Source organism: Dermacentor andersoni, chromosome 11 (assembly GCF_023375885.2).
Source record: "Dermacentor andersoni chromosome 11, qqDerAnde1_hic_scaffold, whole genome shotgun sequence".
Lineage (NCBI taxonomy): Eukaryota > Metazoa > Arthropoda > Arachnida > Ixodida > Ixodidae > Dermacentor > Dermacentor andersoni.
The window spans coordinates 122,285,062-122,312,013 of NC_092824.1; the positions used below are offsets into that span (position 1 = coordinate 122,285,062).

The 26,952-nt window shown below is 45.1% G+C and overlaps 2 protein-coding genes across 5 annotated transcripts in view; one reads left to right on the forward strand and one right to left on the reverse strand.

Annotated features, from left to right (window-relative positions):
• The window catches only part of alpha-PheRS (phenylalanine--tRNA ligase alpha subunit), an 89,126-nt gene extending 79,174 nt beyond the window's left edge, over positions 1–9,952 (forward strand). The window contains exon 6 of the mRNA XM_050186135.3: positions 9,665–9,952. Coding sequence (XP_050042092.1) covers positions 9,665–9,770 — 106 coding nt within the window. The 3' untranslated portion in view covers positions 9,771–9,952. The remainder of the gene's footprint in view (positions 1–9,664) is intronic.
• Positions 9,878–26,952, reverse strand: part of LOC126539340 (transcription factor RFX4-like) — a 40,026-nt gene continuing 22,951 nt past the window's right edge. For 2 of the 4 annotated variants that reach the window (XM_055075532.2, XM_050186157.3), the window contains exon 7: positions 9,878–10,300. In XM_055075532.2, coding sequence (XP_054931507.1) covers positions 10,258–10,300 — 43 coding nt within the window. In that variant the 3' untranslated portion in view covers positions 9,878–10,257. Of the gene's footprint in view, positions 10,301–20,844; positions 21,461–26,952 lie in introns of those variants that run through there. The other 2 variants (XR_008614309.2, XM_055075533.2) reach the window with 2 other exon arrangements.

Genomic DNA, 26,952 nt, shown 5'->3' on the forward strand with positions numbered 1-26,952 from the left:
ATCGCTAACACAGTCTTGGCCTTTCTTTTTTATGTGATAAGCCTCCATCAGTTCACGAGCAGTCTGGTCATGGCTTCTGCCCAGAATCTTTATCTCCTCAAAAAGAGGTGCACAGCGACAGGCATTGCAGTGCACAGGTAAGTGCGCCAATTCATCTTTCGTTAACTTTTGTTCATGTTCCCTGGCTCGATCATTCAGGCACCATTTAGTCTGCCCTATGTAGGACTTGCCACCCGCCAGGGGTATTTCGTACACAACTCCTACATTGCATTTTGCATACGGCTTGGTGTGGTTCTTGCCACGACCTTGCCTTCCTTTAGGATCACGGGAGGTGCGGGGGCAGAGCCGCGCCAGCTTAAAAGGGGCTGAAAAGACAAGGGGGACTCCTGCCACCTTCCTTAGGTTGTGAGCAACCCTGTGAATATACGGCACCACTTCAGGTCTTACGGCCATAGTAGTCGTCCTCACCCTTGCTTTGCCCCTAGATCCTTTTACCTTCTGCAGGAGGGTTTCCAACACTGGCGTTACCATCGAGTCAGGGAACCCTGCCGTCTTAAGATGGGAAATCTGATTGTCAAAGGCAAGCTGCATCTTCTGCACACACAATTTGCGGAGAGCCGATTCTAATCACAGCATCGCTACTCCTTGTTTAACAATCTTTGACTGGGAGGGATCATGCAAAATCAATGTAGGAGTTGTGTACGAAATCCCCCTGGCGTGTGGCAAGTCCTACATAGGGCAGACTGGACGGTACCTGAATGATCGAGCCAGGGAACATGAACAAAAGTTAACGAAAGATGAATTGGCGCACTTACCTGCGCACTGCAATGCCTGTCGCTGTGCACCTCTTTTTGAGGAGATAAAGATGCTGGGGAGAAGCCATGACCAGACTGCTCGTGAACTGATGGAGGCTTATCACATAAAAAACGAAGGCCAAGACTGTGTTAGCGATACCTCCATTAGGTTGTTTCAATCGGAAATAGATTTTTTTGATAATTGGTTGCCACGCTAAGCTGATGTGTATTCTTGTTTACTGCGACCTGCGCATGTTCTATTTGCCTATATGTGCCCACGGGCTGCTGTGAATAAAACACTTGAAAGTTGCCGCCCGTGCTGTTTATGTGTTCCCTCCCTCTGTCCCTGTCTTTATTTGCGGTCAATATGATATGCAGTAAATGCCAACTAGGCCAAAGTGAAGTTCTTCTCATGCCTACTAGCGTGCGACTGGCTTGTGCAGCTCTAATTTAACTGGAATCACATTTTCAACGTGAAAGCAGAGCAAAAAGTAAAGCTCCTGCTGCAGAAGTACCCTGATGTGTTCAGTCCACAAGTTGGTTTGATAAAGGGCTGTGAAGCGAAAATAGTTTTGAGAGAAGAGGCTCGTGATAAAGGGCTGTGAAGTGAAAATAGTTTTGAGAGAAGATGCTCGTCCAATCTTCTGCAAAGCTCGTCCTGTTCCCTATGCACTAATAAATGTCGTCGAACAAGTGAGAAAAAAAACAGAATCAAGTGGGAAGATTTGTCCATTATATCCGAAATTATCTTTTATGCAGATCCATGCTAATGGGAATGGACTATTTGCCACGATTTCGACATGACACGAATTGAATGCGCACCACTTTTTATGGATTGAGAGTAAAAATGGGAATGTGAACCCATCTTGAATGTTTTTTGTTTATTTCTTTTTGTTTGAAGTGAATTAAAAAGGCTCAAAGGGGTTGCTGACTAAAACCGACGTAATGAAAATTCGTTAGTGTTTCACACTAATGCAATCACGATCATACTACCCACGCTCCTTACTTTAATTGGTATCGTTGTGTAGAAGAAAGAAGCCATTGTCACGCCATACATGACGCAATCGGAGCTAGATTCAGCCTTGCTCATGGCATTCAGAGAGCCATAGCTCAACAGTATGTTTGTCCATTTGAGCAGGAATGGTTGCATTTTAGAGAGTTCACTATGCCATAGTAGGTATAATTTATAAAACTCACACTGCTGTTCATCAGGAGGTTTAAGGCCTACAAATATGCAATATGTTGCAATATTTCATGCTTGCTCGGCTATGGTTGATTTTTCACCGGATAAGCACAACCACAAAGTTATAACTTGGTGCAAGACGTGCTTACATGCATCGCAACTTTGCAAAATGTTGTCACTAATTCTACAACGAAAGTATCTTATCTAGTCAGAGCGCGTGCACGATGTGAATAGTGGTGTACATTCCAGGGATTGCACAGTAATGTATGATGAGTCATCTATAAATTGCCGGTGCTTTTGACCTGTAGACGAGATTTTGAGGAACAATTACTGTATTCACCACATTCGTTGTGCTTTGAGTGTTACTTGTACTTCCGGCCATGACTTCGCCCAGTAAAATGTTAGATTTGTGACTCACAGTTCTGGCACTGTCTGATTCTGCACCTCCACGACATGACAGTTTGTGGTGTAAACATATATTTCCGAAATGGGAATTCACTTTTGTGTGCCTGTGAACACTTTTACCTAGCTATATATGAATGCAAGTGCAATGTACTTGGTGTTTCCAATTAGAGATGATCTTGAAGAGCTATTCCATTAGCACTATAGAAAATGGCATAGTACGTCATCCTGGAGTAAGTGAGAGATTCATTGTCCTTTTGCACCAGGCACCATGAGGTCACTTGTAGCTGATGAATGGGGAACAGTGAGTGCTGCTCTGTTGCATGTTTCTCTTTGTCCCAGTAAATTGCACCAGGACAGCCTTGCACAGAGTGGCAGGTCACTTTGCATAGCCATTAGTTGCGGAACATGCCTTTTTTATGGGTCTTTTGTTTGATCTTTCAGGAGGTCACACTAACATGTTACGGTCCTTCCCTGTCTAAAAAGCGCACATGCCCCATATAAAAATGTTCCTATATCACAGATTTATATATATCATATGAGGTCACCTTATGATGCGAGGGCAATCCCAAAAAGTCTTTTTTTGGGGGGACATAGCTTGTGGGGGTTCCACACTGCGTGCGGCTAGGGCTGAAGGCGAGCTCCGGATCTAGCCCCACGCAGTCGCTTCATGGTACTCCCAACCCGTAGCGCGGGAATCGCGGCTACGCCGGGTTCGAACGAATAAGGAAACCAGCGGTGTCAACGGTAATAACGTTTATTGCTATTAGCAATAGCGAACACTCGCAGAGGGACGTCCTCTCAGTAATAGTAGTAAATAGGCTGGCCTCGTTGCCCAGGATAGTCAGGCAACGTGGTCACTCACGGGTTGTGGCAGGTACTCCAGTCCGGCAGGTTAGGGGTCCGGCCTCAGAGAGAGAGGGTCTCCTCCGGTCGCCCTGTTTTGTACCTTTTTACCTGGGCGAGGGGAATGTCCTCCTCGCCCGTCAGCTACCTGCCCGCAAGTCGGGGAGGAAGGGCACGCGCGCGTCGCGAGAGCGAGGGAGAATCGGGAGAGGGCATAGTGCGCCTCTCCCCTGTCTATGCCGGCTCTCGACGCGACGGCACGGGGGAAGATGGGCGCGTGTGCTCCCCACAAGCTAAACTGTTGATATGGTTGTTGGCCACACCGTTGCGAGTGGTGCTTATTCCACTCCCGAAAAAGCATGTGTGCACTTCGCTCGGTTTCTCAGTCTTGGCTTGGCAGCCATTCAAAATGGAGCTCCTGTTGAACGCTACTGCCATGTGCGAAGTTCACACAGTTATTCGATTTTTTAATGCAAAAGGCATTAAACCAGTTGACATTCATAGCCATTTGACGGAAGTCTATGGCCAGTTATGCATGGATGTCAAGAACATTTGCAAGTGGTGTAGTGTGTTTATAGCAGGTCGTACTGAAATTCACGAAAAAGAAAGAAAGGAGTGGTAGGCCATCAATTTCTGATCAGACAGTCGTGAGGGTTGAGGAAATCATGCGTGAGGATTGGAGAATCACTCTGCATTTTGGTTCTTGAGGTTTCCCGAAGTACCAGCCAAAGGATTTGAGCGGGAAAATTGCAATATCAGAAGGTGTGTGCAAAATGGGTACCGCATATGCTGACAGAAAACCACAAATGTTAACAAGCTGATTCTTTCTGCAAATTTCTTCACCACTATGCCGACGAAAAGGACAACCTCGTGGATTTGATTGTCATGGGTGACGAAACCTGAGCATTCCACTTTACACCTGAGACTAAACAACAGTCATGCCAGTGGCGGCATCCCTCTTCACCTAAGCGGCAAAAATTCAAACAAACACAGTCTGCCGGTGAAGTCATGGCAGCTGTGTTTTGGGACTGGAAGGGGGTACTGTTGGTCGACTTTCTGCCTGCTGGGACAATAAATGCTGACAGGTACTGTGAAACACTGGAAAAACTCGGAAGGGCAATTCATAACTGGAGAAGAGGAATGTTGAGCAAAGGCGTAAGCATTCTCCATGACAACACCCGCTCACATGTCGCCCGTCAAACTGTCGATCCCTTGCAAAACTTTGGTTGGAACGTCATCACCCACCCACCATACAGTCCGGATTTGGCACTGAGTGACTACCACCTGTTTCCTAAATTGAAGGAACATTTGTCTGGACCGTGCTTCTGCTCAGACAATGAGGTGATAGATGAGGTTCAACGCTTCCTGAAGGACATGGCGGCGAGCTGGTATGACATCGGCATTGTAAAACTTCCACAGCGTCAACTAAAATTCTACAATAATGCATAGACCGAAATGACAATTATGTAAAAAAATAAAGTATTCTTCAACCTTCAAAATGATGTAACTATTATAGTAAATAAATGGTTGTTTCTATATCAAAAAGTATGGGATACCTTACTTTTGGGATTACCCCCGTATATGGGAACACGTTTTTATAAGGGAATTCTTAGTTCATCTGGGAATATTGGATATGGAGCATATAGATTTCTTTTATAGGTTTTTTTTTGCAGAGTACAACACATGTATAATAAGCGAGACACCATGGAGGTCACTATGCACCAGTATATATCACTGATAAGACCTTTGATACTTTGGTGACATGTTTTAATTACCATATAGTCATGTAATGGCCGCAGGTTTTTTTCCGAGAGTTGGGGTGAAAATTGGGAGTGTGGCCATTACATGTAGAAAAGACACACCAGAATGTCTACCAAGTTGACATTTCCAAATTCCCTGAGATTTCCAGGTTTTCCATGAGTACCCTTGCAAAATTCCCTAAGTCACACAGAACTTCGTTTTATGTCAAGACGGGTTGATGCCATGTCACTCGATGCTGTCGCTCTCTAGTAAGCATAATAAAAAATAAACAAAACGACTTAATACACTTGAATAGTAAGGACTAGTGTTTATTTAGAAGCTGCAACAAACTTCCTTTCCCGTTCATTCCTCAATGCCTAGGTAGTTTCTGTTTTCGTCCTCCTTTCGCAGCACGTTCGCCCCACGCACCATTTGAAGCATCCTTTTAGTTGTACAGTCAACGTCAAATTTTTCGCACTGCCTAGGGGCCGCAAGAATGTCCGAAAAATCGAGCAGTTCGAAAAAAATTAATGCACGTCTTTTACTGTCCTTAAAGAGCCCCTGACCAGGCCACATAACAAATTTCGGTTATGCGCTGGAAGTTGTTATGTGCCCTCTAGAGAGCGTTCTGCTGCAAGTATTTTTCAAATGTGTTCATTGATAGCCGAGGTAAAAATATTTCAGTGCCGCGAACCCATGATTTCAGGAGGCGAGGGCCACTGCCAAATGAGACACTCTATCCACTTGCCCCATCTAGCCTCTGCAAGAGAAATTCTTTTCCTGCGTTCTCCCATGGGCACCCTGCAATTAAGTTTGCCTGTACATGTTGCGCCACGTAGCAGCGGCGATGAGCACCGGCGGGTAGGCCCTCGCCGTCATTTCACCATTGTCCGTGGTGCGCTCAGGCCCGCCTGAAACCCTGCTTTTCCAATTTTCCAATGGATTCACTGTGGCCTCTTGGAAGCTCATTCACGAGAAGTGTGAACAAAAAGAACAAGCGCAGATAATGTTGTTTTAAGGATTGTCACAAAAGCGAAGGGGATGGTGGCATCAAATTGTACCGCTTCCCTTCAAAACCGGGGGAAGCGACCCGGCAGCTGAAGTGGATCATCGCGGTTCATGTTGGTCTTGAGAATTTCTGTTGAACGAACTAAGACAGTAAATGCAAAAACAAGAAAAAAAAAAACAAAGAAAAACCAATAGCGGCATCTGTCAAAACACACAATAAAGTGTCAACTGCATAAAAACGCGTGAACTGATTCCCGCTGTTGTAAATCAGTTTAGATATAGTTGTCTAGTTCGTCTTGCTCCAAAACAAACATGCAGTGGTTGTTACGTGTCAAATCTAGCTTCGTAAGCGCTCCGTGCTGGAGCTTTGTACGCAATGTGCTTCTTCGTGCGCCAAGATCAAGACGCGAATACTGGAATCGAGCTCATTCGTGCCAATGTTTTCTCGTGCTTATAACAAAAGAACTAAGGTTGGAGTACACTGCAGCACACGTCGAGTATTCAAAAATTTGCATTTCTCTCACGCACGCTAGTGCATATTTATTCAGTCTTCACATTGTTTAGTCTAAGCTGATTGCTCTGTATGATGCTTCAGCGGTAATGCCCTCACATTCGAGCCCGAACGACAATACGAGAATATGCTCGAGGCACTTTGTCACCGGAGAAAAAAGCACTTACCTGCCAATTCGCCAAAACCTCTACAATTGTGAGGTGCAAGGCACGCTCCAAGTAATGAAGCGACAAATGACAGTTGAAAGACGTCCACGGCCGTATTTGTTCACTTAAGTGGCATAAAATAGTGATTTGTTACCTCACTTTGAGTTCGACATCGTACGCAAGCTTGCTTTGTTGTGACAAATACTTCACGACCTGCGGTGGTTACTTAGTGGCTATGGTGTTGGGCTGCTAAGCACGACGTCGCGGGATCAAATCCCGGCCATGGCGGCCGAATTTAGATCAGGTCGAAATACAAAAACACGTGTAATAAGGTTTAGGTCCACGTTAAAGAAGCCCAGGCTGGTCACATTATTCCGGAGTCCCCCACCACGGCGTGCCTGCTAATTACATTGTGGTTTTGGCACCTAAAACACCATAATTTAATTTAAGCATGTCGCTGTGATGTCCGTGCTGTTTATTTCTTTTACACGGTATACATGGTTGTAGTCATAAATTTGACGTCCTTTCTCAAGCGTCGGTGGTCCAAAATGGTCCTCGATGTTTTCGATTGCCTTAAAACCACAATTTAAAACGATCGACAGGTTTCAAACGAGCACCGCAAAAGTACGCCCCCGTAGTAGTGGCCGCCTAGGTGTTTCGCGCAACTGACATGGTGGCGCTGACGGCTGAGCCGATCGCTGCGCCGCCTGATCATTTCAGGGAGCCCATACCGGAGCTCAAGGATCGCGTGACGCATACGTCACAGGCCCGCCTTTATTTTTTTTTGCCCCTTGCGTTTTAGCTGTGCGGTGCACTTCCGCTGACGCTGTCGCGCCCGAGCTGTTGCGTTTTTCTCGTTCGCGCAGCGCACAATTTTGCGTGCTGTGCACAAGAACGCCTGACTAGCGGTATTAGCCAGTGCGATGCAAATACTGAGTAAGGCACAAGCGGATCATAGGGCATGACGGAACGCCCGAGCATTGCAGAAAATAACATGCTCTCGTTGCCTGTGCACGCGACTGCACGACATGGGAACATGCGGACGAAACAAAAGTATATCTCTCTTGCAGCGGTGCGAAGTAGAACAGGAACACGCATACATTCGGTTTGTATGTTTTATCATTTCTGTAAACATTAAATTGTCGAATGAAGGAACATATTACACAAATAACGGATGTTGCCTTGAATAATTCTCCAAGTCACGTGTCACTGCAAGCGACGTCACAGCAGTACGTGTACGTAGGCGTATTGTGCGATTACGTCCGGACTCCGACTGGGAACCCGGCGCCCGCGAGGGGCAGGGCAGAGGCACTGAGTTTGAAATTTCAGCTTTTTTCCATAGCGCATGGCGATGTAATACTCCGCAGACACGATCGTTAGTGCGCACAGTATGCACGGTGCTTCTAAGCTCAATATGGTCAGACTTGGCTAAAATCACCGCAGGCACGTCCGAAAAAGCTCGGAAGGCCTGCCAGTACACTAATTAGGCATATCGGTGCTTGTACGGTGATAGGAAATGGCGGGTGCACACGTGTATAATAAGGAATACATACTGTGTCCGATGACAATTGGCCTTCTTACCACGCTTGTGCTTTACCGCAATACTTTCATGTATGCTTCTGCACGTAACATTTCTCTAACGAGGCGAAGCTGACTTTCGGGAGCTGCATTCTGCCACGCGTTGTGCTTTCCGAGCTTGGAAAGAAATTGCGAGGACAATGAATGTAAAGTGGGTGCCGTTGCTGACGGCGATTTCTTTCAATGAAAAACACGGCAAAAAACGGCAAGAAGCTTAATAGCAAACGTCGAAGCAGCTAGGCCTAGCGTTGCCGCGGTGATTGCTACGGCTGCCAGCAGATCTGTGTGCGAGAGCGCCAGTTCGAGGCAGCAAGGTAATAAAAATGGCGGCGATGGTGGTGGCTTTGATTAATGCTGTTTCGAACCGGCGGTTACGGCAAAAAGTCCGAAAACTTGGTCGGCGAAGTGTCCTTGCGTCTGAAATTTCAGACTTTCTGATACATTGGCTATATGGGGGACGTGGCGGCGCTGCGAAGTCGTCCGAATTATCAGGCATCCGGAAAGTCGGTTGTTGACGGTACACTAGCAACCCTCCAGCAGACGACACGGTGTCAAAGAGGATTCGTTACGATTCCTCTCTACCGCGACTTTCTTTCCCTTTCAACAAAATTACAGCTCATTTTCCCTGATAGAAGTACAGATTCCCTGAGTTTTCCCCCAGTATTTCCAGACTATTCAAAATCCCTGAGAATTCTCGGTTTTCCCGGTTGGTAGACACCCTGCACACTTTTTTTTGCATGTATTTTTGGTGGTACTTGCCTTTGTTGAACTACAGTACTCGCATGTAGTGGCTCTGGCTATTCCCTTAGTGCATCACCTGCCGGCTGAAAGAAATTGCGATGCCCCACAGCCCAACAACAGCATCTCAAAGGCAGCTGCTAAATCTCAGAGGCTGTGCTTTTGCTACCTGGAGGCGCCAAAAACTAGGCACGGCTGCCTTGTTTTGCCACTGATCGAAAAAAAAAAAGGAAAGCTTTAGAATTCATGCACCAGACAACAGATAACACTGCCAACCTTCACAAAAATCAAGGGTACAGCTTATACATGAGTAATTATTAAATGTATATTTTGGGGATTTTTTTCACTAAATTCTGGGTGTGGCTCTTACATGGGTGCGCCCATTGCACGAGTATATACGGTATCTGTTTGCTATCCTAAACTCAATTTATATGTAGCTGTGTATTGGCAACTCAGAAATTTATATTCCCCAATATCAGTGGGATTTGCAACAAATAAAGAAAAATTCTTGAGGAACTGTCTGAATTTGGGGAAGTAGTTACTTTTGTGGCTGCATATATAAAATTGACTTTTTAGTTCTTGTGCCCTCTTGAATTTGCTGCCAGCAGCTCGCTAACTAGCATTTAGAACAACTCGTGTCACCAATTGGCTCTTGGGCCAAATGGTGCCACTTCTAGGTGGTAGTATTGTGTGGACAAGCAGCCACTTGTACGTGCAGGCCGACCATGATCAAGTGTGGACTGAACAACATCCGGGACCTGGTTGGGCCCCGAGTTGACTTGGACATGGTGCACCGCAGCCCACTCTGCAGATTCGTGCACTGAGCACAACAGGTCTCAGGGTGTCACACTAAGCCAGCTCTTTCCAGCCAGTGACAGTTCTGGACAGCACATTCAGTGCAGTAACTGGCAGGAACCTCGCTTCACAAGGCTTCATGAAGATTTCACATTTTATTTAGCACCAAGGAGTTTTGATGGAATTGCATAAAACAGGTTGATATTTTCCATGCTTCTGTGCATTCCCTTTGGTGCTTACTCACTAAGCAGACCACTTTGTCACACGTCGTGGTATTCATGCACAGAAAAGTGCTTGGGTGGCCATGCTTGCTGTGCACATCCGCAATGCACACATCAAGCTTGATGACGGTTTTGGATTGCAACACTGGTGTTTCTGCAGTGGTGGGTACCGCAGCTGCTCGTGTTGTAGCAAAGTTCTTTATGGTCAGGTAGTGCCCCTGCGTACACTGCCACACACAGGGCAAGCACTTGAGGATATTGGAAAACACTGGCAGGAGGTGAGTGTGACCATGGGTCATGTGTGAACTGCAGGTTCAAGCAGCAGGCCATCGATGCAGCTGCAATATATGCACAGGACAACACATACTGAACCAAGGAACACCTGCCTGCAGGTTGCACTGCAAGGACACTTTTCAACAAAAGGGTTCGCTTAAATAAACAAAACTCATTCCATCTAGCAACTGTATGGAGCAGACGTTTGATTTGGGACCTTGAATTTTTTCTAAATATTGTCAGAAATAGGGAAATTTCAAAGAACAAGTGCAAAGCTTACAAAATCGAACTCTCAACAAGTTGTGTAGCCAGGAATTGTTTTCCAGAAGGTTGGCGGGGGGGCTGGCATGTGTTGTCTCACATTGTTTTACTTTAGGCACCCCTGGTACAAAAAATTTTGGAAAAGGGGGGACAGACATCACCAGTGTGCTGCACCTGTTCTTGCTCCGCACCAAAAAAGTGATATTGCAGTTTATGACATACGTAAAATTGTTTCAATATTTACAAGAGCATTGCAAGATTCCTTTGTGCAAGTGAGTGACGTATATTTCAGAGCAGCCATTACCTCTGGTGTTCCGCAACATTCAGTTTTAGGCCCACTTCTCTTCCTCCTGTATGTAAATGACTGCCTGAAAATGTGCTATCAACTAAAATCTATCCTGAAACTATTCACGGCGTGAAATGGCAAGAACTACACAAGAAAGATATATGGACAAACACTGACTATCAGCAGACAACTTTATTGAAAGCACACATATAAATAAGCGATGATGCATGTGACAACAACCGAAAATGACGCAGTAAAGGCGCACTTGGCATGAAATGGCAATATCAGCGAATCCCTAAAGAAACTTGTCAAAGTAATCTATCTCTAGGAATTGATACGCCCGGATCATGTATCAGCATAGGCACTTATACAAGGTAGGTACAAAGGTTTTGAGGGAAAAAAAAAAAGATGAGGGAGATGTATATAAAAATGCGAGGATGAAAAACATGTGTAGCATACGTGATTAAATTAAGCAGGCTTGGTGGCTACTTGTCACCGCTCAGTTTCAAAGGGGATGCCAATAAATCATCATCATCATGAAGCCTTCTTTGCCAATTTAAAATTATAATTCCTACTTAGAGCGCGAATATTGTACTGGATTGTATCGCTATAAATCATGGTGATTTAATTTCCATCAACATCTCACAACACATTCTGCCCAGTCGTCAGTCTCTTCTATATATTGCCATTTTCAAGAATTATGGAAATTACGGCATGACTTGAAAATCCTATTCCTATAGTTACTATATTTGAACTTATTTTAAAGTATACTGGACAAAAATTTTGCTGCAGAGATTTTTAACTTAAATGAAAGTTGGGGCACTAGAAATTGCAAACACACCACCATTCATGGAAAGAAATCGATGGAAAATAATGAATTTAGTGATTTTCTCAAACTGCCACACCTGGCGTCCACGCTGCATTACACAGGATGCGACATTAATCCTACCAGATACTGCTAATGTGGCCTACGAGATCATTCTGTGTGAATGAAGCGATATTGGAGGCTACACCAGGCCCCGCACACCCTTCAAGTTCCAACAATCCCCACAGAGGGCCAAAAATCAATCGCGGCACAAACCAGCATGAATCACACAAGTGGAGCTACTGTAATTTGGTCGCATACTTTAATTTGTATTTTTTCTGCTAGGGGCACTCAACACAGCTAAATATTTGATCTATAAATGCACATACCCACAAACGTGGTTAAGATGGTGTCTTTTTTTTTTTTATATATAAGCAGACGATTGCTTTTATCGGACTTTACTACTTAAATAAAGGTTTTACGACCTCACTCACATGTGGTAAGCAGCAGCCCACTGATATCGATTGTAGTCCGTGCCATTTATCGATTCAAATTGTATGGCAGTAATATTTGCCAACAGCATCATGCAGGTTCATTTCAATTAGGCAACAATAATATCTCAGCCAGTTTATGAGTCCAACATTCGATAGCCACCACCAGGCGAACATATTTAAGGACGGTGAATTTTATCACCTGCGACGTTTCACTGGCATAATGGCTGCATGCATGGCTTTCATCGTTAGAGATGTGCCACGTCTGGCCGCATAATGACGTGCTTTTAAAAAGTGTGCTAGCTTGTGTGAAAATTCGTCGCTGGAACCAAGCACAGTCTGTTATGAAACTACCCACGAAAGCAGGTTAATCTTGCAGCTTCCTGGTGTATGCACCGGGGAGCAAAGAAGCACTGCTTCGCATCTTCAACTTTGAATTTCCTTGCGAGCAAGGCAGATAAAACAGATTCCTGTAGTCATTTCTTAAAAGTGGAAAATAATAATTATAACGTTATTGCTCTTAAAAGGCAATTCAAACAAGGCTCTTGTTATTTTGCCACGTTGCTAAAATTCCTAACACGGAGTACGGCATAAATAATAAACAGTTTTGTCTCTTTGCCTGCTGTGGTTGCTTAGTGGCTATGATGTTGCGATGCTAAGCATGCAGTTGCAGGATCAAATGCCAGCCACGGCAGCTGCGTTTCGATGGGGGGCGAAATGCAAAAGCACCCATGTACATAGATTTGTCTGCTGTGGTTGCTTAGTGGCTATGATGTTGTGATGCTAAGCATGCAGTCGCCGGATCAAATGCCAGCCACGGCAGCCGCGTTTCAATGGGGGGCGAAATGCAAAAGCACCCATGTACATAGATTTAGGTGCACGTTAAAGAACCCCAGGTGGTCAAAATTAATACGGAGTCCCCCAATATGGCGTGCTTCATAATCAGATTGTTGTTTTGGCATGTAAAAGCCCATAATTTTATTTAAGCTGTGTCTGTTTCTGCATAAATTATACACTGCGATAAATTCACTGCACATTAGTGTAAATGTACTACTTCCGGTGATACAATTGGAATAATTTGAATTTGATATATAATAAAATTACTTCGTTTATTACCTGGTTAAGTGGCAAAAACTTTAATCGAGGTTTCACTAAACACAGACAACACAAGAACACCAATGAAAGAAATGCACACTTGGAACAATGTTGTGTGTGTGTGCTTTTTTGTCATGGAGCATTTTGTGCACTTTTGTTAGTCATACATGAATTACAGCTCACCCACACTTCCACCATAGTAATTGATGCTCTTTTTTCCTTTCGACTCCAACGTGTAAGACGCGGCTCATATTTGTTCACCCCTTTGGACTCTATTGTCCCTGAACGTACAAGTCAACAGTGAATGTGTCACCACTGGGCCAGAATCTTCACAAGGTATGTTTCTGAACACTTCACCTAGAAGCGTGATTTGTTAATTTATTGTACTAACTTTTGTTTTACCATTTTTTGTTTGCATGTTTGTCATGGCTTCATCATTTCTCTTATCAGGAAGGTGGACAAATTGGTCTGCAAGCTGCCCATGCCAGGCCACAAGAAGCTCAATGGTCACCATAATGACAACAGGTCCTCTTGAACTATGTGCATCACCATGAAATGTTTGCAAGTTTACCAGATAGAGGGGTGTGAGCCCTATCAGGAAAGCAGCGGCCTACAATTTTGCATTGTACTGAGCGGGGGTGCTAAAATTTAACATACAGGCTTACTTGCTTTTAAGGGCGTTTTAGGACAGAGAAGTAACGTGGTGAGTCCCATTTTGTTTGTTTTTGTAGTCAGTATAGCCATGACGACCAATCCAACGCCGCATCCCATCTTAACTTGTTGGGAATTGCTGGTGCATGGTTGCTGGTCAAAGTCGGACGCCGGATCAAGTACCTTGTGTCTCCTATGCTTACATTGGAGTCACAATCGTGCACCTCTCGTGTCGGCACTTAGCACTTTGCATACTTATGCGTTCACAAGTGCAAGCAATTGCACTTTAATGTTTTTTTTTTTTTTTGCCTTCGCTTGCCTCGATGCTGTACTTTCTTCCTGTTTTAGTCTTCCCTTTACCCAATGCAGGATAGCAAACCAGATATTTCTTTTTGGTTCGCCTCCCTGCCTTTCCCTTTATACCTCTCTTGCTATACACGGCACAGCACAAGGTGTGCGAACATCAGCCGAGATATGCCAAGCTATGCCAAGTGCTGGATGTCCTCATTGGTATCCTGTTGCCACAGGAAGGCGTAACGTCAGGTCAGTCAACAGGACACTCGTCGCAAGCTAGCTTGCGACCAGCACGCTTTCGTGAAACTCTGAAGATACAGCCATCTGTTAAAAAATATGTGCTGTTGCTACCTGGTTTATTGACACTTAGCGGGAAGCCATAAGCGCAGTGACTGAGGCACAGCGCTGAGGCATCAGTCCTCTTCAGCAGACAAGTGGCAGGAGTGATGCTTGAGCTCTCCCCTTCATTACAATGGCCCCACGAGATACAACGAGCCATCCTGGCAACTTGTGATGATACGATAACGGATCGTAGTAGGGTTCAAGACAACTGACGTGTATGGTGGCGCGACCGCAACGGCAGAGGTCGTCAGACGGCGTGAAAGGCTTAATGACGAAGTTCACTGGAAACGTATGGTAGGCGATGCAAGGGCCCATGATATTGAGGCAGAAGCTTCGACGAAAAATCCGGAACGTGGGGTAGAATACAAACAAGGGAGCCAGTACGGAATGTTGTAGTGGTTAAGCCATTGTCATATCTATTCTGTTAGAGAGCTTCATCTTCCGTTTTCAAAAGTTGCCGGCACTCTTCTGCGTACTTGGCGAGTTCTGAAATGGGCCGACAATCGAAGGCGCCGGTTTGGTGTAGTAGTACAGTGTCCAATGTGCACAATGGTTCTGTTGGGAGTTCGGTTTAGCAGAGGCAAGTAATGCACATTTTGACAGGTTGAGAACGGAGAGTTGACTGGCTTTATTCAAGAGCAAAAGCAGGTTTGTCGAGTGGCAGTGGTGGTGCCCCTGTCGGACAGCCGCTTCGGTTCAAGCAGGAGGCAATGACCCCTACAAAGGGGACAATGAAGTGACGGACATTGGCTACAGTTCTCTTCCATAAACAGAAAGAATGGTGAGAAGCCAGTAGTTGCTTGCCTTGTAGTGTTATAAGCTTACGTTACAAAAGGAAGAACCATGTACCAGCTGGAATGGCTGGACGCGACGTACGTTGTGAGCATTTTGCCAAGAGTGCAGTTGAAATGCTCAGTTAAACCGTTGCAGTTTATGAGTGGTATGCCGCTGACATGTGGTGCATTATGTGACACTCGGTAAGGAGGGCTTCGACGACTTCTAACAGAAACACACGGCCTCTGTCACTGAGAACTTGACAAGGCGCAACGTGTTGAAGCATGAAATTGCGTCCAACGAAGATGCAACTTCATGTGCTACAGTGACAGGAAGGGCTGCTGTCTCAGCATAGCGGGTGAGCTGGTCAATGCTGGTGGGCTGTAAAGGTTGATGCCAACATGGTCAAAAGGGCATTATGGGCAAAGTAGAGGTTTAAGTGTGCCAGTCAAACACTGAGGAGGCGCCTTGCATCCCTGGCAAGTGGTGCAGCCAAGAGTGTACTTGCACACAAAGGTGTACATTCCACACCAGTAAAAACGCTCACGCAACCTCGTATATGTCTTCAACGCGCCGGCATGAACATTCTGTGGGTCGGCATGAAAAGCAGCAGAGATGTCGGAACGTATGTGACCATGTGGTATGCCCAGAAGCCACTTTCGACCATCAGGCATATAGTTCCGCCGGCAGAGCAGGTTTTCGTGCACAGTGGCTCGACAAGCGGCTGTGAGCGGAATGAGCGGCTCGACGGCGGATCGCGCAGGAAGGCGAGGCAACGGATGGGGGTGGACAGGATGTCATTAATACTAACAATCCATGCATCCTTATACACTGCTCCGACGGCATAGAACCGAAGTTAAGTGCTGAGAAAGTATCAGGTGGTAGCGGACACCAAGAAAGGGCACCTGCATCAGTGTGCTTCCAGCTAGATCTGTACACCACTTGTATGTCGTACTCTTGCACCTGAAGTTCCCAGCGGCCAAGTTGGCCAGAGGGATCCTTTAGGGACGACAAGCAGCACAGATCATGATGGTCCCTGGTGACATAGAAAGGACAGCCATAGAGGTAGGGTCAGAACATTGCGACAGCCCACACAATGACCAGGCACTTTTTTTTAGTGACAGAATACTTGGTCCCGGCCTTTGTGAGCGTGCGACTCACGTAGGCGACAACGTATATATTCTGCACAGCCGGGTTCGCGTTGTGCAAGTACTGCACCAAGGTCAACACCACTGGGATCTGTATACTTGTACGCACTTCCGTAGGAGCCTGGGGATCGTAGTGACAGAGTATCGGAGGAAATAACAGCTGGTAGACAATCTGGAAGGCTACATCACGTGCACACGTTTGGGCCATTCTTGTTCAGGAAAAAACGTTCTTGTCAGGATTCTTTAGTTCTTTTAGAATAAAATATAGGCTTATGCGAATAGTGAATCTTGAGTTCAAAGCGAATAGTTATTGGGTCGAATACCTTCGAATCGAATATCAAATCGCTGTTGTGCAGAAAAGTGGCTCCAAACTCGTATGCATAGGCACTGCAGCATGCTGGAGTTAATTGTTCTGTGGAAGAATGAGACAAAATTTAGTGCAGTAGAATTCATTGACTAAATGCCAAAGTACAAAGAGATAATCAACAGCAAGGCATGATGAAACTGCCTTTCTGCACATAGGAAGTTAATGAGAAGAACAGATGAGCAAAACAATAGATTGTACTGAAGGCACTGGGCAGTGGGCTAGGTGCTGGTGAAACGAAGACGATGACGAGAAGCGCTTGCTTGGCCGTTTCGCTATAGCACCGACTTGTTTCAGCTTATCGCTACAAACCTAGAACTAGTGCTGCTAGGTGAACAGCCCCGTTTGGAGTCCGGACAAGTACGGAGGAAGATTAGATGGCTCATGACGTGGAAGTCGAGCAGGCCTGTAGCTTGAGGCGCCCCTACTTTCAGGTAAACGGTGGCTGCGACGGTGGCAGAATCGTGCGACGTGGCCCGGAAAATGACAGGAATAACATATTGGCTGGATATCAGGTGTTCCCCATGGGTTGACGACAGGGGCACCGGTGGCCAAGCAAGTGACAAGAATCGGACGTGAAGGTGCTGGCAGTACATGGAAGGTTCTGGTGGCCTGGTAGGCGTCAGGAGCCAGAGGAGTGTAAGGCCGAGCGACAGCGTCAGCGTAAGTTAGCGGTCCAGCAGCAGGTTGCGGAGGAGGGGCAGGTGGCAGCACCAGGGCAACTTGCGTCTGAATTACATGACAAAACGAAGGAGCCAAGGTTGTCGACGGCTCGGGTGTGCTATTCGCCAGAGAGAGTTGGCGTGCGACTTCCCCCTGGTGGATTAACTGCTTTATCTCCGGCATTAAAGCAGAGATGTCAGCAGCATCGCGACCGAAATCCAAGGGAGATAGATCCGCGGTGTCCTGGTGAGCAGCGCATGTTGAGGCACGCTGCTTGCGCAGCTCGTCGTACTGCTGACAAAGCTGTATGACCTCGGCAATCGTCTGGCGACTCTTCGCAACGAGCATCTGGAAGGCATGGTCATTGATGCCTTTCATGACGTGCTTGATCTTGTCAGCTTCGTCCATAGATGAGTTGACACGCTTGCAGAGCGAGAGCACATCTTCAATGTAACTGGTGGATGTCTCGTCCTGGAATTGAGCTCTACCATGCAAGCGCTGCTCAGCACGAAACCGGCTAATGGCGGGATGGCCGAAGGCCTCTGCCAAAGCTGTCATGAAAGCTGACCAGGTGGTAAGATAGGATTCATGATTGCGGTACCAAATGTTTGTTGCGTCAGTCAAGTAAAAGAGCATATTAGTGAGCTTGGAGTGGTCGTCCCACTTATAGGCGCTTTATATTCAGCGAGCCAGTCTTCCACGTCGTGGTCGTCTGTGCCGCTAAATATAGCAGGATCGCGCTGCCGGATGACGCCAGAGCAGACAATGGCCGGGGGCATGGGAGCAGCAGCCTGGGACAGTCCCGGATCATTCATTTCAATAGCTGGTTATAGCATCCGACTGCGGAGTGCCAGGATATTCGAAGAGAAACCCAGCACTTCCACCAAATACAGCCCAAATTAAAAATTACGCTATTGCGTTGATCAGAGGACGCGTAAACAGCCGTACCAATGTTTTTTATTCTGATTAGACATATCGGTTACACTTGTTAGACATCTCGGTGTTTGTACTGTGACCGCAGATGGCGCTGTGCGTAAGGAACACAAACTTGGCCACATTACAGCGCCCCGTTCCACTCTTAATATGCTTCACTGCGCGACAGATGTTTCACCGCATAACAACTATATTGCAGCGAAGCTGAACGTAGCGATCATGACATGTTGAAAAGATTAATAAATCTTTTTTGAAAATAATATTGATTAGTATGATATTCGAAACTACTGTTTGGAAATGCCAATATTCGCATGGCACTAATAAGATGTAATGCTTGTTTAACGTCGAAACGTACTTTGTCACAAGCAAACGCTGTCTAAACCTCATGACATCACAATGCATGGAACGTTCGAGCCCACCTTTCGTTTGCGCAATTCCACTTATGGCGAGATTGCCGTTTCTGGCATTCCAAAGGTGCAATTTAACAATCCGGCGAAACACTTTGGCTGCTCGAGCTTTCCGTGCTGGTAGCGATATGAGAGCCCCTGAAGTTATATACCGCTCTGTTTTCGAACAATTTCGTGGTTCTTTCCATGCCCTCAACTCAAGTCGCTGATTGTGTGAAACCTTTTCAGCCTGCAGTAAATTGGCATCAGCACATGTCTGCTGTACAGCTACCATGCACAAATTTCAGTTCTTTGGTTATCTTTGGCAGCAGCAGTGGCGTTGCAAACACATCGTATAACTTGTGCATCGCAAATCTTGCAATTGCTGATTCTAACCAGGCTGTGACTGTTACGCACAATCGTGGCTTGGAACATGGCTCTGTGCACAACGTCAAGTGGCATTATCTGCAAGCTTCCTGTATCCTTGTGGGTCTCTGATATCTCTACCTGGCCTCCTGTTCGCAAGCCACCCACCAGCGACGGAAGCGCCCCTGCACCTATAAAAGCAACTGGACCTCACGCCCCCAGTTGATTCGGCAGCAGTGGTGGCATGGTGAACATATCATATAACTTGTGCATCGCAAATCTTGAAATTTGGTGCATGCATTTTATTGCGAAAGCAATACTGCTCGCACTTTCGGCCCATCGGTGGTCGTGGCGCCTCCTTACACAGCTGCGCGTCATGTGACCGTGTGACGTCACGCCAGACCGAGAGACGGGGCTCCAGCTCGCGGCATCGATGGTGGAGGCGAAGCCTTACGCGCCGCTGCTGCGGCGCTACCGAGAGAGGGCGCTCGCTGGTGTGACGTCACACTAGGAGGATAAATGGGGCTACAGCTCGGCTCCTCACAGTGGTCGGCGCGCTGCCTTGCGCTATGTCGGATGATGTATAGACATAAGTTTAACAAAGGGCAACCAAGTCCACACCATCAGCCGAACCAAGGCGCAGCCAAGGGTATTGCTTTCGCAATCTTCCAGGCTTAACCAAGCTAAGCCTTCAGCCAATTTTTTTAGTTAGCTATTGCTAGCCATTTTCTTTTTTTACTACGTTGCTGCTGCTGCCACTGTTCTCTATTAACGTCTTGCATTATCTGCCTTAACGGATTGTACATCTGTAGATATGTACGAAATATATTTAGAAATGGGGGGGGGGGGGGGGAGCTCTTTCAACAGTCAATTGTATGAGATTTTCAACTGAAGTACAAGCAGATGGTAGCTTTATGCAGTGTTCCAGATGCTCCCAGCCATACCACCTTGGTTCTTGTTCTGGAATTGCAAAATCCACGTTTAAATCTAAGAGTGAGGATTACAAAAGGAATTGGAAATGTGCGTACTGTCGCAGGACGAAAAGTGTTGTTTCTATTGGGCGAGAAAGCGAAGAGCGTAATATTGCAGTTTTGCTACTCTATATTAATTGTAGACCCAATGAATTGCTTCCCCTAAACAAAGCAGTCAGCGATATGGAATCTTTGCTTAACCTCATGTCAGCAAAATATGATAAGATCCTTAAAGGGACACTAAACTGAAACAATAAATCAGTTTAGACTAATGAAGCATTGTTTCAGAACCCTGCAGGCAAACATTTCAAAAAGATAGTTTGATTATTAGATGAGAAAATGAAGGTCCAAGTATCAGTATTTGAATTTCGCGCCAGAACCTCAGCGCTTGTACGTCAGCGTGACGTCGGGGATTCCAAAGTATGTTTTCGCATTTGGGCAGCATTGGCTGAGTAAAGGTTCCCGAAACTTGCCATGTTTAATATTTGGTTCCTTTAGAACACAATGTAGTCAGTCTGTACCGCTATATATAATTAGTAGGCCCTAGAAGATGCCATAAGAATCCATGATGTCACAGCCGCCAGGTGCGGGAACTTAAGTAGGCGTCGCCACCCGTATTTCGTTCCTGCGCTTTTTCTGGCTTACCAAATGTCTTATCGTTGTAAGAGTGGTGTTTTTGGTGTTGTAGAAAAGTAATTTACTGATGCAGAAAAAATCATTTTTCACTTTAGTGTCCCTTTAAGGAGGTAACAAATCATAATACTCAAATAAAGAACATCAACTCTAGGGTGACAAAGCTTGAAGAGGCCAAAGTAAACACCGATATACAAAAGCTATCAACTGACATTAATGACCTCGATTTTCACGCTCGTAATCTCAACATAGAAATTCACGGCTTGAAGTGGCAAAAATATTAATCTCTCATGACGGAAGTAAGCAAGATTGCTTCCAAACTTGAGCTTTCGCCACTGTCTGAAAGTGTCGTTTCAGCGATTCACAGACTGCCGTCTAAAACTGATAAGATTCCTGAAATTATCATCTGCTTTACGTGTCTGAAAATCAAGGAACAATGGTGAAAAAGAAAGATCCTGCCTACTGTCCACTCCGATCTGTATATGACAGAAAACATGGCCGTGCAAAATAGAGTCCTCCTTCGTGCAACCAAAGCATGGGCTTAAGAAAATCACTATCACTTTGCATGACATCGCAACGAGAAGGTTTTAGTATGCAAAATGCAATTGTGAACGTGCGCAAGTGTTGGCATCAGTCACTGACCTTGAGCGAAATACATTGGTTGGTGAAATAATTCTGCTGAGTAGTGAACACACACAGTCTTCCCACTCATGGCAAGCACCGAATGGGTTGATCCCAAGCAGTTTTTAAACTTTGTTGGTCCTGCACACAAAAAATATATGGGATGCTTCCACCTTAATTGCCAATCAGCAAAACACAAATTTGATGACCTTGACATATTTATGGGAGTCTGTCCTTTCATTTTGACACCATTATGCTCTCAGAAACGTGGTATGAGCCGACTTCGCTTCCTTGAAACCTCCCTAATTAGCAGTGCTTTACCTAATCAAAAAAAAAAAAAAAAAATCCCGAGGTGGAGATGTTAGCTTGCTTCGATGTTACAACTAAAGATTATGAAGTACTTTCTGTTCTTTGTGGGTGGGCTGCATTTTCTACTTTCTACCACTCGGCAACTGGTAATGCTGAATGCTTGTTCTCGTTCTTAGAAAAAATTCTTTTGTAGAGCTCTGAATATGAATATAATAATGTATGGGGAAGTGATTACAATATAAGTTTTCTGGCACAATGTAAAGCGAAGCGCAACCTTGTTATTCTGTCGCAATCTCTTGGGTGCTTCAATGCTATCATCACACCCACAAGGGTTACATGCACAACGGAAATGTGCTTCGATTTTTTCATAACCAGTTTCACCCCATGCACCATAAAGGCAGGTGTTTTGTCATGCAGCGTTAGTGACCACATGCCAATTTTTCTAACTTTTAATTGCGGCAAAAAAAAGACTGATTCATGCACAGATACCACTCAGCCTTTCATGTTTTGCCCATCTTCTCGAAAAGATTAGAGAAAATTATTGCCTGCCGCGTAACAGTATTTACTGAAAAAAAAAGATTGATTTCTAGTTGCCAGTATGCTTTCCAAAAACATTTTTGCTTTAATATTGCCCTTCTTGCACAAAAAGAATTCATTCTGAATAATCTGAAGAACGTTTTTTAATCCTAAGAATATTTAAACATTAGGGTAAGGTATTTGACATTATAAATCATTCTCTACTGTTGCAAAAATTAAGTTATTGTGGTATAGAGGGCATAGCTTTCGACTTAATCGCATCGCACTTGAAACACAGAAAACAGCAAGTGCAACTTGACGCTCTATAACATGTCAGGTCAGTCAAGGTTGGCGTTCTGCAAGGAAGCATCTTGGGACCCCTTCTGTTTAATTTCTATGTAAATTACTTAGTGAATGTCGATCCTAACACAAAATACATTATCTATGCTGACGACACAACTCTACTACCATTTAAATCAAAGAATGCACATAGCCTCATAACGACAGCAAACCTTGTTCTAAGGAAAGGCTGCGAATAGTATGTTGAAAACAGCCTTGAAATTGATGCTAACAAAACTAAAGCAGTGTTGTTTCAAGCTAAAAATAAGAAAATTACACCAGAAACAGATTTACTTATAGGGGGCTCCAACATTGCAATTTCAAAAAGAATAAAAACACTAGGTGTCTTCTTCGATGAGCATATGACGTGGAAAACCCATTACGACTTCCCGGCGGGAGAACTGTCCCAAGTTGTAGGTGCGGTCATCATCAGCAGCAGCAGCAGCCTGGTTACGCCCACTGCAGGGCAAAGGTCTCTCCCATACTTCTCCCAACTAGCCCAGTCATGTACTAATTGTGGCCGTGTCGTCACTGCAAACTTCTTAATCTCATCCGCCCACCTAACTTTCTGCCGCCCCCTGCTACGCTTCCCTTCCCTTGGAATCCAGTCCGTAACCCTTAATGGCCATCGGTTATCTTCTCTCCTCATCACATGTCCTGCCCATGCCCATTTCTTTTTCTTGATTTCAACTAAGATGTCATTAACTTGCGTTTGTTGCCTCACCCAATCTGCTCTTTTCTTATCCCTTAACGTTACACCCATCATTCTTCTTTCCATAGCTCGTTGCGTCGTCCTCAATTTAGGTAGAACCCTTTTCGTAAGCCTCCAGGTTTCTGCGCTGTACGTGAGTACTGGTAATACACAGCTGTAATACACTTTTCTCTTGAGGGATAATGGCAACCTGCTGTTCATAATCTGTGAATGCCTGCCTAACGCACCCCAGCCCATTCTTATTCTTCTGATTATTTCAGTCTCGTGATCCGGATCCGCGGTCACTACCTGCCCTAAGTAGATGTATTCCCTTACCACTTCTAGTGCTTCGCTACCTATCGTAAACTGCTGTTCTCTTCCGAGACTGTTAAGCATTACTTTAGTTTTCTGCAGGTTAATTTTTAGACCCACCCTTCTTCTTTGCCTTTCCAGATCAGTGAGCATGCATTGCAATTGGTCCCTCGAGTTACTAAGCAAGGCAATATCATCAGCGAATCGCAAGTTACTAAGGTATTCTCCATTAACTCTTATCCCGAATTCTTCCCAATCCAGGTCTCTGAATACCTCCTGTAAACACGCTGTGAATAGCATTGGAGAGGTCGTATCTCCCTGCCTGACTCCTTTCTTTATTGGGATTTTGTTGCTTTCTTTATGGAGGACTATGGTGGCTGTGGAGCCGCTATAGATATCTTTCAGTATTTTTACGTACGGCTCGTCTACACCCTGATTCCGTAATGCCTGCATGACTGCTGAGGTTTCGACAGAATCAAACGCTTTCTCATAATCAATGAAAGCTATATATAAAGTTTGGTTATATTCTGCACATTTCTCTATCACCTGATTGATAGCGTGGATATGGTCTATTGTTGAGTAGCCTTTACGGAATCCTGCCTGGTCCTCTGGTTGACAGAAGTCTAAGGTGTTCCTGATTCTATTTGCGAGAACCTTAGTAAATTCTTTTGAGGCAACGGACAGTAAGTTGATCTGTCTATAATTTTTCAAGTCTTTGGCTTCCCCTTCTTATGGATTAGGATTATGTTAGCGTTCCTCCAAGATTCTGGTACGCTCGAGGTCATGAGGAATTGCGTATACAGGGTGGCCAGTTTTTCTAGAACAATCTGCTCACCATCCTTCAACAAATCTGCTGTTTACCTGATCCTCCCCAGCTGCCTTCCTTCTTTGCATAGCTCCCAAGGCTTTCTTTACTTCTTCCGGCGTTACCTGTGGGATTTCGAATTCCTCTAGACTATTCTCTCTTCCATTATCGTCGTGGGTGCCACTGGTACTGTATAAATCTCTATAGAACTCCTCTGCCACTTGAGCTATCTCATCCATATTAGTAATGATATTGCCGGATTTGTCTCTTAACGCATACATCTGATTCTTGCCAATTCCTAGTTTCTTCTTCACTGCATTTAGGCTTCCTCCCTTCCTGGGAGCATGTTCAATTCTATCCTTATTATACTTCCTTATGTCAGCTGTCTTACGCTTGTTGATTAACTTGGAAAGTTCTGCCAGTTCTATCCTAGCTGTAGGGTTAGAGGCTTTCATACATTGGCATTTCTTGATGATATCTTTGGTCTCCTGCGATAGCTTACTGGTACCCTGTCTAACGCAGTTACCACTGACTTCTATTGCACACTCCTTAATGATGTCCGTAGGATTGGCGTTCATTGTTTTAGCACTAAGGTCCTCTTCCTAAGTTAAAGCCGAATACCTGTTTTGTAGCTTGATCCGGAATTCCTCTATTTTCCCTCTTACCGCTAACTCATTGATCGGCTTCTTATGTACCAGTTTCTTCCGTTCCCTTCTCAAGTCTAGGCTAATTCGAGTTCTTACCATCCTACGGTCACTGTAGCGCACCTTGCCGAGCACGTCCACATCTTGTATGATGCCAGGGTTAGCGCAGAGTATAAAGTCTATTTCATTTCTAGTCTTGTCATTCGGGCTCCTCCACGTCCACTTTCGACTATCCCGCTTAAGGAAGAAGGTATTCATTATCCGCATATTATTCTGTTCTGCAAAGTCTACTAATAACTCTCTCCTGCTATTCCTAGAGCCTATGCCATGTTCCCCCACTGACTTGTCTCCAGCCTGCTCCATGCCTACCTTGGCATTGAAGTCGCCCATCAGTATAGTGTATTTTGTTTTGACTTTACCCATCGCTGATTCCACGTCTTCATAGAAGCTTTCAACTTCTTGGTCATCATGACTGGATGTAGGGGCGTAGACCTGTACGACCTTCAATTTGTACCTTTTATTAAGTTTCATAACAAGACCTGCCACCCTCCCGTTAATGCTGTAGAGTTCCTGTATGTTACCAGCTTTATTCTTATTAATCAGGAATCCGACTCCTAGTCCTCATTTCTCCTCTAAGCCACGGTAGCACAGGACGTGCCCGCTTTTGAGCACTGTATATGCTTCATTTGTACTCCTAACTTCACTGAGCCCTATTATATCCCATTTACTTCCCTCTAATTCTTCCAATAGCAATGCTAGACTCGCCTCACTAGATAACGTTCTAGTGTTAAACGTTGCCAGGTTCAGATTCCAACGGCGGCCTGTCCGGATCCAGGGAATCTTAGCACCCTCTGCTGCATCACAGGTCTGACCGCCGCCGTGGTCAGTTGCTTCGCAGCTGCTGGGGACTGAGGGGCCGGGGTTTGATTTTTGTATTCATATAGGAGGTTGTGGCCAAGTACTGCACCAGGTTGGCCAAACCTGCTCTGGTGAGGGAGTGCGTTACCAGTTCTGGTCACCGGGATCAGGCCACACTCCAGGCCTGTTTATGCAATTTTGTCAACACGCGGATTTTCTGTTCTTTTTTTTTTATCCGGTGGAAAATTGCGCGGCACCGGGATTCGAACCCAGGTCCTCTTGCACGCGAGGCAGATGCTCTACCTCTACGCCACTGCTGCCCAGGTGTAGTGTATTGTCTTAAATATTTTCCAAGCAAAATAAATGTACTAATTTACAATGCTTTATTCTTCAAGTCATTTTAATTACTGCTGTCTAGCATGGGGCACGGCCTCCAAGACTAATATACACTGTCTCTCTATCTTGCAGAAATAAATAATACGCTTGATATGCAATAAGCGTTACGATGCTCCTACTCAGCCACTGTTCACAACACTTAATCTACCTGGAATTCAAAATCTCTTTCAGCACTATTTGGCACTGACTTATCTCAAGGAACTCAAGCACGCGGTTAACTGTATCCAAAATATAGCTCGTCTACATGAACATGTTGCAGCCTATGACACAACGGCACCTGAATAATGGAACATTCCACATTCAACAACGAATTATGGCCAGCAAATGCTTCGGCATACACTTCCGACTTTACTAAACAACTTCACCTTACACAACATACGTGTTTTGGCCTTATGGAGTTTGTAAAACCACTTCCAGTCAGACTAATTTTTGTAGTTGTTTATTGCATTTTGCATATGCTATGCTGTATATGACCTATTTCTTTTCTTTTTCTGAGTATGTGCTGTACTGAACATGGTGCTATGTTCATGTTTTCTTCCTTTATTTCTTCAAGATTCTTTTAAACTAATCTATCATGCTCATGGAATTTACTATTTTAGTTCTGCACACAGACTACTTGCTGTTGTAATTATTAAAAAGTATTGCTTCCTGATTGTACACATATATTTTTGTAAGTCTACACCTACCCCTTGTGTAATCACATGTGAGCGCCTGCTTCCTCCTGTTGCCTTTCATGGGTAATGAGTTGGTCAAGTAGCCTGCA